A 15,233-nucleotide genomic window follows, 5' to 3' on the forward strand; every position below is an offset into this window, starting at 1 on the left:
CACTGAGGCATATTTCTTCCCTCCTCTCGCCCTGTGGATTAGCCGCTCGGGGCCCAGTGGTGCCTGTTAACCTGACCCTGCCTGCAACAGAAGCTGCTCATTAACCTTCCCCTTCCTTCCGCCTTCGCCGCTGCTTCCTCCACCCACGCCAGCTCTCCTCCCCACTCACAGGCGCCAGGGGCAGGCGCTGGCAAAGCCCTGGCACGGGCTGTACAGTCGGGGCGCCCAAAGCAAGCCTGGCAGTGTGGGACAGCACTCCCCAGCACACCGAGGCCAAAGTCTCCCGCAGGAGGACGGGGCTGGGGAAATGGGATCCGGGCAGCGCCGCAAAGCCCGGGTCATTCCAGAGCCCCCAGCAGCGCTGACAACGGTTCCTCTTCGCTGGCCCTCGCGCTGTGCTGGGGGGAGTTTCTGGCTGGTTCACATCACTGAGGGAAAGCGACAGTGGCAACTGGTTACACCATGAGGTCAACACTTGTCCATTGCCAAGCAAGCCGGGGCGTCCGTGCCACCAGCACGAGGTCGCTCCCGTTGGATCCACCCCACACCCACCGAATGCAGGGACAGGCCAGGCGGCCAGTCCTACATGGGGCCTGCATCCCTGCATGGCCTCTGGGATACGGCAGCAAAGCAAAGGCACCCTGAGTGCCAGCGAGAACGCTGTGCTGGGAGATCTCGCCAGCTGGCTGCCCCGGGGAGGGGCGAGACATCGCTCAGGTCTAGCACCCCGGCAGGGCTGCGGCCCCTCCCTTTGCAGCCTGGTCCTGCCTGGTCCCCAGTCTGAAACACAAGGGGCCCTTGCTGCCCAGGCTTGCTGGGCAGAGCAGCCTGTCAGCAGCTTCCCTCCCCGCTCCAGGGTGCTCCCAGGCGCTCTCCCTGCCTCTCTGGTTTGGGAGGCGGCGGGTCGGGCAGATGGGCCCTGAGAGCCAGGCGGCGATGTTCTCTAGTGCAAAGGTGGAGAGGGAGGAGAAAGGCTCCACTGCGGAATCTGGGGCAATGGGGGCGCACGAGAACTCTCGTGTAGCCTTTTATTGTGGCTAGGACCCACTGATCTGAAGCTGTTTCCTGGATCTGTGTCCTGGGAAATCTCCGTGGGCCCAGTGTCCACTCCCAAGCGAAGGGGCGTCTGGGAGAGCAGAACTCGGAACCTGCCTGGGAGCATACAGGCCCACGGGCAGCCCCACGGGGCTCAGCGACGGTGGGGCCAGGCCTTTTGTGCTTGACTAAAGGGAGCCACTTCTTTGGCTCCCCTGCATCACTCAAGGCCTGGGCCAGGCGACCCCGCAGAGGTGACCTCCCCAAAGGAGAGACCCACCCGACGAAGCTTAGATCCCATCACCTGACCACTCCCTCAGCTGGAGGAAGCAGCAAGTTCCCATCACGCCTGCCACCGCCTGGGCCAGACCCGCAGCAGAGTCTCCAGCAGAACCACCCGCAGGTCGGGAGGAAGGAAGTAGTGTCCAGTTGCTCGGCTAGGCAGGCGGCCCGGCACGCGAACTAACTGCTAATGGGGCGCGAGGTCGCCCGGACCTTGTGTCTGGGCAGGGCCGGCAGGGTTCTGCTGTGCCCGAGGGAGGCTGCAGAACCCAGCCGAGGCCCGAGGGGGAGAACTCACCACAACGCTGCTGCAAGAGTCCCCGGTCCTGGCTTCCTTCCACAGGGCCCTTCATACAGTTACCAGCTCTGGCGCATTCCCGCCCGTGCCCCCTGGTGCCGGGATGCCCCCCGCCAGCACCTACCCCGCCATTCTCCGCCCCTGCCCGCACCTACTCCAGCATTCATCCGTCCACCCACCTGCACCTACCCCACCATTCGCCCCCCTGCCCGCACCTACCCCACCATTCGCCCTCCCACACACACCTGCCCCACCATTCGCCCACCTGCCCTGCCATTTGCCCCCCGCCCGCACCTGCCTGTACCTGCCCTGTCATTCACCCCCCCGCCCACACCTACCCCACCATTCGCCCCCCCCGCCCGCACCTGCCTGTACCCGCCCTGCCATTCGCCCCCAGGCCCGCACCTGTCCCGCCATTCCCCCCAGTCCCACATCCTGCCTGCACCTGCCCCGCCATTCACCCCCATGCACACCCTGCCCTGATATTCACCCGTGCACCCTGCACTCCCTGCCCTGCCATTCGCTCCCATGCAGCCCATGTCTGCTCCCCCATTCGCTCCTATACGCCCTGCCTGCACCCTGCCATTCGCCCCCAGGCCCGCACCCTGCTCCGCCATTCGCCCCCAGGCCCGCACCCTGCCCCGCCATTCGCCCCCGGCCCGCACCCTGCTCCGCCATTCGCTCCTGGAGGCCCTGCCCGCACCCTATGCCCGTGCCCTGCTCATCTGAATTTCAGCCTCAGTAGCTCGGGTGCGCTTTGATTTGCCTGGTGTCACAGCGGAGAGCACCCGGGGCTGGGGTCTGCCAGGCAGGATGCCTGCTGGGGTCTGCTAGGAGGGTGGTGAAGCACTGGAATGCTTTACCTAGGGAGGTGGTGGAATCTCCTTCCTTGGAGGTTTTTAAGGCCCGGCTTGACAAAGCCCTGGTTGGGATGATTTAGTTGGGAATTGGTCCTGCTTTGAGCAGGGGGTTGGACTAGATGACCTCCTGAGGTCCCTTCCAACCCTGATATTCTATGATTCTATGATGCAGTATGAATTATACAGCCAGGCAATGCCACTCAAAGCACCCAACCCACCTCCTCCAGAGCCCCTGGCCAGGCAGCCCACCTCGGGAGCGTCCTCTCTCCGTCCTTCACATCACCACCTCGCTGTCCCCCACAAGGCTACTGGTCCTTCCCGCCCAGCACCGGGCCTCTTAGGTGCTGCACTCCGAGCTCCACAGCTCCGGTGCAAACACCTGCAGACCGGCAGAGAGATGCTGCCGTAGGCCCCCAGCAGAACTGCAGAGAGGCCTGTGGCTCCGCTCCTCATGCTTCAGGGCCACAGGCTGGCTCCCTACAGGGGCCAGGAAGAACTCACAGCTCCGGCTCTGCAGGACTGGCCAGGTACAGTAGCGGGGGCTGCACAGCACTCGCCCCATCTGCATAGCGCCTCAAAGCACTGCTCAGGCCTCAGCCCTGCCTGAAGTGGGGAGAAACCACGGCACCCACCCCAGGCCGCACAGCGAGTCAGCCACAGAGGCAGGACTAGAACCCAGAAGTCCGGAGCTCTAAGCACACGGCCTTGGGGGGGGGGGGGGGAGCTCACCCGCTCGCTCCACTACTGCCAGGGCATGTTCTGGCTCCCCCAGCCTGAGGTGCTTGCTGCACGCAACCCCGGGGCTGCGAAATCCAGCCAGAGCCAGGCCTCCCCACTGACCCAGTCGCTCACCCTCCCAGCGCGAGGGCCAGGGACCCGGGGGATCCCCCTCCCCGAGCCCTCCTGGGGCCGCAAGGAGCTTGGCCCCATTCCCGAGGCAGCCCCCATCTCCCTGGGGCCGTGGTGGCTACCCAGAGCCATGCTGCAGAGCGCGAGAGTCACACAAGCTCCCCAGGCAACCCCTCCGCACGAAAGGTCCCCAGCGACCCGGGTCCTGGAGCTCTTTCCCACTCCCCGCATCGCAGGGACCTTCCCGCCACGGCCACAAGGGGGCACTGGAAAGCAGCCCAAGCCCAGGGACCAGCCTGCTTCCCCGAGTCCGTAACCGGTGGCACAGGGGCTGGCAGGGAGGCCCCACGTCGGGAGCCACAGCTACCCAGTGACCCCCTGTGACGAAGTGGGGGATTTGCTTGTTTTCCGGGGGTTTCCAATGGTTTGCATGCGGAGGGGGTGGGACTCAGTTTCCCTGGGTGTTACTGGTTTAACGAGGGGAGGGGAGAGGGAGTTTGTTGTTACAGAGGACCGGGGCACCCCCCACGGACCACACGGGGCCAAGATTGGGCACGATCTGTGAGTCCGTGACACCCCCTGACACCAGCAGGGCAAGCCAGAGACTGACCTGCTCCTGCTGGAAGGGGGCATCAGGCCTGGGGGCAGTGCAGGGGTAGGCCCCTCGGGGCGCTCAGGTCACCCAGCTAGCAACGCAGGAAGCTCAGCGTGGTCAGCTCCGGTGTTTCTACCCGGCGGAGCAGCCCCACTCGCTGCAGGAGCAACACCCGAGCCCACCGCTGCCCCCAGGGGTCTCAGCCAGGTCCCCGCAGAGCACAGCCCGTTCTGGAGCTGGGAACTGGGCCCAGCTGAATGTGGTTCCCCAGGTGGATCAGCCTGTGCCCCCCCCCCAGTGCCACACAGGTGAAGGCAAGTGAGGGCATCTCCCACGGGAGAGCGCACGCCACGGACAGCCCCCGTCTTGTGGACCCCCCTAGAGGGAGCATCTCCACCGCAGAGCTGCGTCGGTCACTTGGGGCGATCATAGGGGAGGGTGCCCCAGTCCTCCCTGCTGCGCCAGCGCTAAGCCTGTCCATTTACATAACCTGCCTGAGATGGAACTGCAGGGGGTCGTGCCACCCCAGAGCACTGGCACTGTCTAAATGCCCAGGGATGGGGGGGAGCGTTTCCCGGAGCAGCCTGCAGTGACAGAGAGCAGGAGAGGAGCGCGCATCCACGGGGAGGGGGCTGTGCTGAACAGCTCAGGCCCCCAGCTAACGACGGGCACAAGCAGCAGGGACAGCCGCTCCGATGCCGCCTTCGCTTGGATCCTGCCACCCCCCGGCCCCGTGGTGCAGCGTTACACAACAGGTAGAGATGGAGGGGGGAGCCGGGCCAGGCATGCTGCAGCCTGGCTGGAGAGGTGCTCAGCCGGCCAGGGCCCCCGCCTGGCACCGTGCCCCCAGGTGAGCAGGCTCCCTGTCCCCTGAGCGATCCTACCCCAGCGCTCTTCCCAGCCCTCGCCGAGTCCCGCAGCCAGGAGACCCCGGCGGCTCCGGCTCACCCCAGCCTGGTGCCCCCCAGTTCCCCCGAGCGTGCACGTACTGCTGTAGAGGGTGTCGATCCAGGAGAGGCGCGCCAGGCCCCGGTGGCTGAGCGGCTCCATGCTCGGGGAGGCTCGGCTGGCTGTCAGATCCTCGGCCACCGACACATCTCCCAACAAAGGCGGCGAGGGGAGGGAGGGAGGGGAGCGGGGGGGGGGCCAGGGGGAGCGGGGCTGGGGCGGGCTGGCAGGCACCCGGGCAGCAGCGGGTCACGGCGGCCGGTGAGGGGAGCCCGAGCCAGCCCCTAGCCTGCAGCATGGGGCTGCCTGCCGGGAGGAGAGGCTCCACTCCGGGAAGGAGCTGCCAGTGCCTGCCAATGGCAGCCTGCACCTCCCCCCGCCTCCGCCGGGAGATGGGGCGGGGAGCGGAGCCAGCCCCACATGCAGGGAAGCTGGGGAGGGGGCAGCGAGCCCCTCTCTCCGTGCTCCGGCGCCCTGGCCAGAGTCGCCCCCAGGCGCCGCGCTGCAGGGCAATGGGCTCAGCTAGGCTGCTGCCCTGCACCTCAGAGGTGGCTGCATTTCAGCATCGCTGCGCCTGCCCCGGCACAGGTGACAGCTGGGGGCGGGGGGGGTACCCCATGCGTGGGGCAGCACTGGGCTCGGCAGGCTACCGTCAGTGCCCTGAGTTTGGGGGGGGGGTTCCCTGCTGCTTCGGAGCCCCTGGCATCATGCTGCCAGTGCACGGAGGGGGAGGAGGGAAGAGGCTGCGGAGACGCTGCCAGATGGGCAGGTGGCTGCAGGTGACAGTTAGCTAGGTCTGCTGCATCCGTCAAGGCCACTGACCCCCTCCCCCAGCCACGCCGTCAGTGTTTTTAGGGGGTGGGAGACGGGTAAGGGGGGCCCTGTGGATGGCCCAACCTGGGCATCCTGCACTGTGCCCGCTCTGCAGACTGAGAACCCACCCCGGCACCTCTGCCCTGCCCTGCAGGGACCCCTCGAGGCAGCCCAGGCATGGCTTCCATTCACCAGCCAGGGGGGCCAGCAGTGCCAGCTGGCAGGGTGATGCCCGTCCACTGGAAACCAGGCTGAGAACCAGCCAACTCATTTCACACCGACCAGTGAGCAGCCGGGACGTAGCCACTTCCCAGCACCAGCGGGCCCTGCCACACTGTGGGGAAAGGCTCCGCGTCCCGGCCCCAGTGGCAAGGACAGCGGGCCCCAAAGAATGATCCGGAGGGAACATGGGGCACGTGGGGAGAGCGGAGCCGAGGGGCACGATTGGCCCTGGGACATCAACCATCTTCGTAGTCACGGGAGCCAACAGCAGCCGCGGCAGCGAAGAGATGCACACAGCAGGGGAGGGCGCGCACGGATCCATTTCTTTCCTCTCCTCCCCTTCCTGGGGCACGTCAGTGCCAGGCCCCCTCCTGACTGCAGCCGGGCACAGCCAGAAGGCGTACGGTGTGTAACCAGCACCCCCAGCCCTGCCACTCGCCAGGACAGCGAAGTGGCCCAGCCAGCCCTGGATGTGGCATAGACGCTGCTGCCTCCGGGCCCTGCGCCACCCTTACCGAGGGGCGCTGGCGTTTCCTGCACCCTGCGCTCACTGACGAGCCCGTCTGCAGCTGGTGAGGTCCAAACATTTTAGTGCTTTGGACGTGATTTGTGTTAGAGGCAGCTTCTGAAACGAGACCTCCCTCCCCGTCCGAGCGCTGGGACCCGGCCCCCTCAAGGCACGGTTCTGCCCGCTGGGCTGTGCGCCAGCCAGGAGGGCCCTGCCTCGGCAGGGAGTTGGGGCGGGTCCAGGTACTTGACGGGGGCCCCCCACCTGGAGCCTGGCACAGGTCCGGCATCTGCTCCAGAAAGAAGCCTGGGGTCACGGGAGTGGCAGCACAGAGCCAGCAATGCTCAGATCCCCCCCACAGAACAGCCAAACTGCCCCCCTGGAAGCCACGAGCCAGGGGCACGCTCTGGATGGGAGCCCTGCAGAGGTCGCTGGGCATGCTCGCCCGAGGCCCGGAGCTTCCCCGGCTGGCTCAGCTGGCGCCACCTTCCCAGCACGGGAGGGGAGCACCCTGGCCAGCGGCTCTTGTCCTTCCCCTCACGCCATGCACCCACTGCACAAACTGCGGCCCAAGCCGGACGGCCCCGGGCAGGTCGCCTACACTAGGGGAATGGGGACAGGACGCCTGGGTTCCATTCCCAGCTCTGCCTCCGACTCGCTGGGTGACCGTGGGCTTCGTGCCTCAGTTTCCCTCTGTACAACAGGGATGATACGTTCCTGCCCCCCCATAAAGCACTGAGAGCTCCACAGACTGACAGCCCCAGACGGGTGCTCCTACCCCAAGGGACACAGCCCGCTCCCTCCCACCCCCCGCCCCGCCGGCAGCCCTAGGAGAAAGGCTTCTTCTTCGAAGCCTGTCAGCCCCGCCGAAGCCTCAAGGGCGAGACGGGAGCCCACGGACGCCGGTGCCTGTCCCCACGTGCACCACGCCTTGCACCAGGGCAGAGGCACCAGAAGAGGAGCTGCCATCGGGGGGAGACTATATCCCCACGGGTCTGGGAGAGAGCAGCGCCTGACGCCTCACCACAGAGCCGGCTCCCCGGGCCCTGCCAGGGCCATGCCAGCTCCATGTCCAAGCACAGCTTCCGCCCTGCCAGATGTCACACTCCGGGCTCCGAGCAGCCAGCCCACCCGGGCCATCCCCCCGAGCCGGGACGCAGAGATTCCAGACCCACGGCTCTGCGCCCCAGCCGTGTCGGCCCCAGTTCTGCAGGAACCCAGAGAAGCCACCCTGAGCTCGGACAGGAAAGAGTTAAACGTCCAGCCCGCTCTGCTTTTAGCCCAAGGAAACGCGAACTGCCTGAGCCATCAACCCCAATATGTCAGCACGCCAGCCAAGCGTGCAACCCGGAGACTGCCCTGGTGCAGCTCGTGCCGGCGCGTCTGCCTGTCTGTCCCCGAGGCGCTGGACTGGCAGCGATCCCACACCCAGCCATCCCATGAGGAGAGCGCTCCCTCCGCGATCGCGGACGTGGCAGCCACAGCAAGGCCTCGGCTGGACCCGGTCATGCCCACGGCGGGAGCCAGGCACTGGGGCAGGGGGTTACACACCGGGGCCTGGCTTGGAGGGGGCAGGGAGCCACTCAGACTGAAGTGCCAGTGCACGGGAGGCACCCAGCGCCATGTAGAGTTACAGCCCCACGTCGGGGGCAGGCCTTCCCCATGCCAATCCCAGGGCACAGCATGTCACCCCACACACAGCCCCAGCCATGTCTCTGTCTCTGCAGAGCCGGCTCACGCTCGCCCCGCGGCGCTCAGGGACAGCAGCGTTGAGCATCAAACACAGCAAGAGGGTCTCTCGGCCACGGCTAATCCAAAGGCACAGGGCGTGGGCTGTGCACCCTCGACGGGCACCAGGAGTGGCACAGTCCTGGACAAGCCTGTGCCCCGGCCCAAGCTGCCAGTCACCCGGCAGGACCAGAGGCAGCCAGCGTGGCTTTTCCGAGAGCTTTGGCAGTTCAGGGGCTGCAAGGCAGAGGGCCGTTCCCCACGCCCAGGCAATCTCCCTGGTGCACTGCTATTGCTTCCTGGCCAGCCTGCACCTGACTGGGCTGGCTTGGGAGGAGCTGGGGCCCGATTACCATCTGCCATCATTGCCCGGCATAGCCTGGGTCCTCGCAGCCCCAGAGCCGCTAGCCTCCCCGGCGCTCTCTGCGCAGTCCTGGGCGCATGGCCGGAGAGCAGGGCCCTGGCCAGCCCTCCCCGTGTGCCCTCACCTGGGCGTGTCTCCCCAAATCACCTCCCTGCCATCACAGGCCTCCCTCCTTTGGCTAATGCTGGCAGGCGGCTGGGCATGGGGGTGGGGCTGGTGGCTCGCTGCGATACACAGGAGGAACTAGGGGGAACTGGCAGGTGCCCCTGGCCTTTAGCTCTATGCCCCTGGCATGTCCCGTCCCCCCGTCTGAGCACCTGCCCCCGGGGGTTACGCTCTAGCCAAGCACCCAGACATTGGGCTGGGCCGCACCAAGGACCATGTGTTTACGGGGCACCTGTGCATTCCCAGAGAGCCCTGGGGTCAGGTCAGTCCCTGTCCCCATCCCTCGCTGTGTGCTGTCCTGCCTGCCAGGCTAACCAAGGGCTGCCCTGTCCCCCACGGACCCCCATTCCACCCAACACACCCACGGCCAGCGGTTCACGCCCCCTGCCCCCGCAGCGCTCACTGGGCCAATGGCAGCGGCGGGGCGGGCAGTGCCCTGGGCCCAGGGAAAGGAGGCTGGGCACTATGCTAGAGGAAAGCCATCACGGCGGGGAGCCCGGAGCCGCTAGCAGGATTGACACAGCCCCGGCGCCAGGGGCTGCTCTGTGTCCCCATGAGGGGCCCAGGCTGCCCCCCCACCCCCGGGCTGGCAGGTTGGATCGGCACCAGAGCCCACCTCCCCCCTGGGCTCATCGCCAAGCCGAGCAGTGAATCACCGGGCGGTGAGTCACCGGCACACGGCGCAGGCCGGGATGGCGCCCGGAGAGCTGCGATTATCCAGGTCTCTGTACGGAACTGAGCAGCTCCCCCCACGCAGCCAGTGCCCCTCCCTACACAGCGTGCCAGAGTCCGGAGGGGGGGGCCACAGGCCTCCATGGCCAGGCCAGCAGAGCTCCCCCGCCCGCACACAGGCCAGAGCAGGGACCTCAGGCCCCATTGCAAGGTCCTGTTCCAGATCTGAGCCCTGCCCTGCTCTCTAGCGCCCCTCTCTGGCCTGCGCACAGACTAGCTGCGGCCAGACCCCCTCCCTCCAGTGCAGAGGAGCCATTCACAGGACAAGGAGTCTCCCCGCTCGGAGGCCGACAGGAGCCTGGATTCTGGGGTGAGCGGCACCCGCTCGGCAAGAGGCGATTGCCCCCAGCGGATTGGGGGGGATCCCAGCTCCATTCCGCCCCCCAGCACTCTCAAGAGCACACAGCAGTCCCCTGCCCTTGCGCTGCACTGCTGCGCCCCACACCAGAGGTGGCCGCACTTCTCCCTCCGTGCCTTATTAAGAATTCCGCCAGCGACGGGCGCAAAGCGCTCCAGGGGCCCTGTGGGGTGAAAGCACCATAGAAACAGGCCCCGTCATCCTGCTGGGATGAGATGCGGAGGCGGGAGGAGGGGGTGGATCTTTAAAGAGTCACTGCCACGTGCCAGGCTGCTACACTCACATCTGCCAAGGCCACACGCCGCCCCGGGCTGCAAACTGCTCCGGCTTTTCTCCGCCGCCTGCAGAGCGCTGAGCAGACGCAGCCCCCCGTCCGACCCCATCCAGCCCGGCTCCTCCCCAGCCCCGTGCCGCAGCTGGGCAGTAAGGAAGGCTGCAGGCTGAGGGGGATCCGACAGGACACAGCTCCCCTCTCCCTGTGCCCATAGCCGCTTTAAGGACATAGCCCCCCCCAGCAAGTCTGGTAACCGCAGCCTCGCCAGGCTCCTGAGCGTCACCTGGTGGCCTGATCCCAGCGACGCAGAACCAAGCTGCAGCACGCAACAGGCACGAACCCACGGAGCAAAAGACCACAAACCCGGCCGCCCACCTGGCCCGGGAAGCCTTCAGCTTAGTCCAACGCGGCCAGGCCCTGCCCAATGGCCAGCGCCAGGGAGAGCCTGAGGGGATGGGGAGAAAACACCAGCCCCCCACCGGGGAGGCCGTGGCACTGCAGCCGGCAGCATGGACACGCTGCGCCAGTCAGAGCAGGGTGGGCGGGCGAGCGGCTCCCCCAGCCCACACCATCGGTTCAGTCGCCTCCGAGCTCCCCGCCCGGCTCGGTCCCTGGAATCCGCTTCCGGCCCCCGGCCCAGGGAGAACACAGAGGCCTTGCTGCCCACGCCCCACCCGGGCCTGGCTGCCCTCTGGCCTTGGGGGGAGGCCACAAGTCACTCTCCACCACCCCCACACAGCCCTGTCTGCTCCGGCTCACTCACGCGGATAACGGCCAGGCTCTGGCTCTGGCTCCACCGCAGGCGGGAGGCAGCCAGACAGCTCCCAAAGCTCGAGGGGGGGGATACGCAGGGAGAGTTCTGCCAGCCCCCGGCCACCCATTGTTCTCAGCAGCGCCCTGCGGGCATTGCTCTGGGCACACGCTGCCCACTATCCTGGGTGCTCACTATGGTACCTGGGCCCCTATGGAATGGGAATCCCCCCATCCCAGTTCACTGAGCGATGGCCCCATGTGCAGGGCCCCCAGCCTGGCCCTAGAACCAGACACTCTTTGCAGCTCTAACCCTGGGGACCTTTCCAAGGGGCTCGTGCTCCTCTGCCACGCCCGCCCTACCAGCAAAGGCCCCCCCAGGAACGGCGGCATGAACCCTGCCCGTGCTCAGGAGCCGCTGCTGACCTGGCCATTCAGAGGGAACTCAGCTCCAGCCCCCAACTCCAGAGGTGGCTCCCCTCTGCATGAGAATTTCTCCCTGGCCCATCGGGCATCCAGCCCCTCAACTCTGCTCTCCCGGGGCCCCATCCCTGAGCCCCGCAGGCAGCGTCCGACTGGGCCACTCAGACCCCGGGGGGGCAGAGCAAAGGGAAGGCTCCTGCTGCAGCCCAGCACCTCTGCCCAGCACTGTCCAGTCAGGCTTCTCTGGCACACAGCTGGGAGCCACTGGCAGAGACAGGTCTGATCCCAGCCGGCAGTGCCTGCTCCAAAGGTTATCACCACCAGGCAGGCCTTGGCCGGGCCTCCCCACTCCCCCAGGGCAGCTGGGACGGGACAGCAGGGCCTCTGGGGAAGTTCCCCCATTTGCTCCAAAGGGTGGGGAGACCCTTGCTCGGCCTATCCTCCCAGGGGCAGAGCCAGCCACTAGAGGAGCAGAGACGCCCCTTTCCGGGGGGTCCCCCCAGGAGTGCCCCAGGAACAGCGCCAGAACCGGAGAGCAGCAAAGCCACAGGCTGAGCCCCAAGCAGAGCTAAAGCCAGCGATGCGTGCGCACACGTGTGCGGAGGGACAGGATGTCGTGCTGGGGGGGTGGCAGCCGGGCGAGCGCGCCCATGCGCACACAGCAGCGCGCACCAGACCTGCTGGCACTGAACTCCAGCCTGCATTCCAGGCCACATGCAGCCACGCATCAGCCCCCTGCACCATGCAGCTCGGATCGGGGAGGAGGGCCAGGACAGGATCTCTGCCATGCATGCAGCACACACGTCTCCCAGCTCGCGGCAGGAAACCGCTCACCTCCCACCTCCTTCACTGAGCAGGCGAGCAGCAAGCAGGGACACCTGGCTCATCTCACACCCGCCCAGAGGCACGAGACACCGAACACACCAACTAGACAGGGAGCTTCTGGCCCGTGCGGTCGCAGACCCCGGGCTGCTGCCAGAGCTGCAAATGGCTTTTGCATTTCACTTGCTGAGACATCATCGGGGCGGCTGTGAGGGGGGGTTATAATTGTTGCTCCCACCGGTCACGTGCAGGCCCATCTCCCCACCCCCGTCCTCCCCACAGGTCTCTCAGCGTCACTGGGGTTTCAGTCACCCTGGGGCAGCCGGTTTACAGGCATTTCTTCCCTGCTCAGCCACTGAAGGTCACCCCCACGTGAGGAGGAACAGCCCACACATACACACACACACACACACACACACACACACACACAACACCCCCGCGTGAGGAGGGACAGCCCCCCCCATACACACGCACACACACACACACACACAACACCCCTGCGTGAGGAGGAACAGCCCCCCCATACAGTGCCTGGGCAGAACGCCCACTGCAGAGACACTCTGACAGGACAGTGCAGCCGCCCCCTCCAGCAAGGAGGGCAGGGCCCAGCTCCCTGCAGAGGTTGGCTATGCTGCTCTCCTCAGCTAGCAGGGACCCACAGCGAGGGGGGGGGGAGAAACCTCTCACCCCCGGCCCCCACACCACTGGGGGAGGGGAGCAGACAATGACGCGGCTCCACCAACGCGGATGTGATCGCCCTGCCTGCAGGAAGGGAGCTGGGAGACGTCAGCCCTGCAAGTCACCCCGCAACCCCAGGGGAAGGGACCCCACTCTGCAGGGAAGGCTGGGCTGGGACTCCAGGCTTCTCCATACGGGCACTGAGGCCGACAGGCAGGCGGCTGCCGCTGCAGCTTGCTGGCCCCATGGGAGATGGGCTGTCAGGCTGATCCCTGAACAGGGGTCAGGCTCTAGCGTGTTCCCCAGAACCAGGAAGGCAAGAGGGGGAGCCCCACTGGCTGGATCAGGAGATGCCAAGCAGGGAGGAACTCTCAGCCGCTGGTTCGAACCCAGCCCCAGGGAGAAGAGGCTGGTGGCTGTTTAATGGCCTCATGAAACACATCTGGAGGATGGCGGCGATGAGCATGAACACCACGACATCACAGTCTTGTCCGCACGCTCAACGGGGCGGCAAACGGGTCGAATGGCCCTCGAGACTGAGCAGCCCTCTGCCAGGGCAGGCCAGGGCCCGTGGAGTGAGCTCGCCTATGCTGCCCACATTCCGCCCCCTAGGCCGTGTCACGGAGTGTGGGGGGGTCAGGGCCCTGCACCCCCCACTTCCTGCGATTCACTGGGACTCTCAGCCAGCCAGTAAAACAGAAGGTTTATTAGACGACAGGAACACAGTCCCAAGCAGGCCTTGTAGGTACAACCAGGACCCCTCAGCCAGGTCCCTCTGGGGGGCAAGGATCTTAGACCCCAGACTTGGGTTCTCTGCCTCTTCCCAGCCAGCCCAAAACTGAAACCAAAAACCCCTCCAGCCGGCTCTCCCCCCTCCTTGACTCCTCCTCTCCCTTTGTCCAGTTTCCCGGGCCAAGGTGTCACCTGGCCCCACCCTGCTCCTGGCTCAGGTTACAGGCTCAGGTACCGTCCCTCACCTAAAGTCATCCCCTGCTCTCCCATCCCCCATGCAGACAGTCCAGTAAAACTAACCGACATTCACAGGTCAATCCACCCCGCTCCCTACTGCGTCACAGGCCGTGGGTGCGCAGACCTAGCACAACGGGCACTGAGCTGGGCTGGCCCCTGAGGTTAATCACGCTGGATAGAATGGGACTGCCAGCGTCAGCGGGGCAAGGACACGCTGGCGTGCACGTGGGCCATGCCGTTTCTACACCCACGCTGCTGCAGCTACAGGCCTGAATCAGGGCCTCGGGCCTGCGACCGACCAGCCGTGCATCTCGCTGGCATGAGGGTAGTACGTCCTCGCACACACACTCCCCCAACCAGGCCCAATACACGGCCCCGGCATGCGATCCAGGTGTATTTCTTCTGACCCGCTCCCACCCATGACACCAACCCCACCCGCTACCCCCTTGCAGCTCTTCCTGTTTATCCAGCGCCCTCTGCACCGCGGAGCACTCACAGAGCTGCACAGCCACACCCACCCTGTGGTTCCCAGGTGAGCAGCTCTCTGCTTTCACACGGCCCCCTGCGCTGCACACACAGAGCCCTCCTCTCTGCAGACGGAGACGCCCGCCACAGACACCTCCTCCTGTACGCTGATCTGGACACCACGCCGCACGGCCTCCCAGCCCAGCCTGCTCTGCTCTGCACAGGGTCAGAGATGCTGGAAGTGACCCAGCCCACCAGGGCAGGACTGTTCTTACAGCACGTTCCCCAGGACTCTGCCCAGCCAAGCGTACAAACCTGCAGGGTTTTCATGGGGAGACTATTCCGCATGCTAACAGACTTCAGAACCAGCACCCTGCCTCCCCCAATCCTGGGCTTGACTCCTTCCCATACGCCCGGGGGCCATCCAGCTGGCTGGAGTGGGTGGGCGAGGGGCAGCTGCCACTACCCAGCTAGCCTGGGCCAAACGACTCAGCCAAGCACCCCCCCATGCCAGACTCACTCGGGCGGTGGGGTTTAATGCCCTGGCAGACAGCGGCTCGTTCTCCACTAGGCGGGGCCGTCCTGGCGCGCTGCTGGGGGGCAGACTCAGGGGACTCGCAGACGCTCTGCCCCTCGGCGTGACGGACAGAGAACAGCCGGTTCAGAACGGGGCAGGGGAGCGGGAGGGAAGGCAGAGCCTGGGCGAGCTGGCGAGCGCCGGGGATTTCAGTCCCTACAAAGCCATTTCTTGCAGCTCAGAGGCAATGGGGAGTTTCTCGGCATCTCGGCCAGTTTGTTACTCTCCCTGGCGTAGCGTGGTGTAGACCAGGCCTCCTCCTGCCCAACATCCAACCAGTGCAGCCAGGCCGGGCCCGGGGAGACAGGGGCTGCTGGGGGTGGATTAGGGCACCATGCTCCACAGCTCTTTTCTGAGCAGGGGTAAGAGACGCTGTGTTTAAAACGCCACTGGCTGCCAGCCACGTGCTCCCCAGCTGCCCCATCCCCTCCAGCCCCGTCCCCAGCCGCCCCCTCCCCTCCAGCCCTGTCCCCAGCCGCCCCGTCCCCTCCAGCCCCGTCACCAGCCGCCCCGTCCCC

General features: G+C 66.3%; 1 protein-coding gene across 1 annotated transcript in view; it reads right to left on the reverse strand.

Annotated features, from left to right (window-relative positions):
• Window positions 1-2,780: 2,780 nt before the first annotated feature.
• LOC112119710 (basic proline-rich protein-like) overlaps window positions 2,781-15,233 on the reverse strand; it is a 27,623-nt gene continuing 15,170 nt past the window's right edge. Inside the window, exons 2-3 of the mRNA XM_029912533.1 lie at window positions 4,909-5,016; window positions 2,781-2,854 (exon numbers count right to left, since the gene is read on the reverse strand). Coding sequence (XP_029768393.1) covers window positions 2,781-2,854; window positions 4,909-5,016 — 182 coding nt within the window. The remainder of the gene's footprint in view (window positions 2,855-4,908; window positions 5,017-15,233) is intronic.

Source organism: Terrapene carolina, unplaced genomic scaffold (assembly GCF_002925995.2).
Source record: "Terrapene carolina triunguis isolate 2854851 unplaced genomic scaffold, T_m_triunguis-2.0 Scaffold231, whole genome shotgun sequence".
Taxonomy (NCBI): domain Eukaryota; kingdom Metazoa; phylum Chordata; order Testudines; family Emydidae; genus Terrapene; species Terrapene triunguis.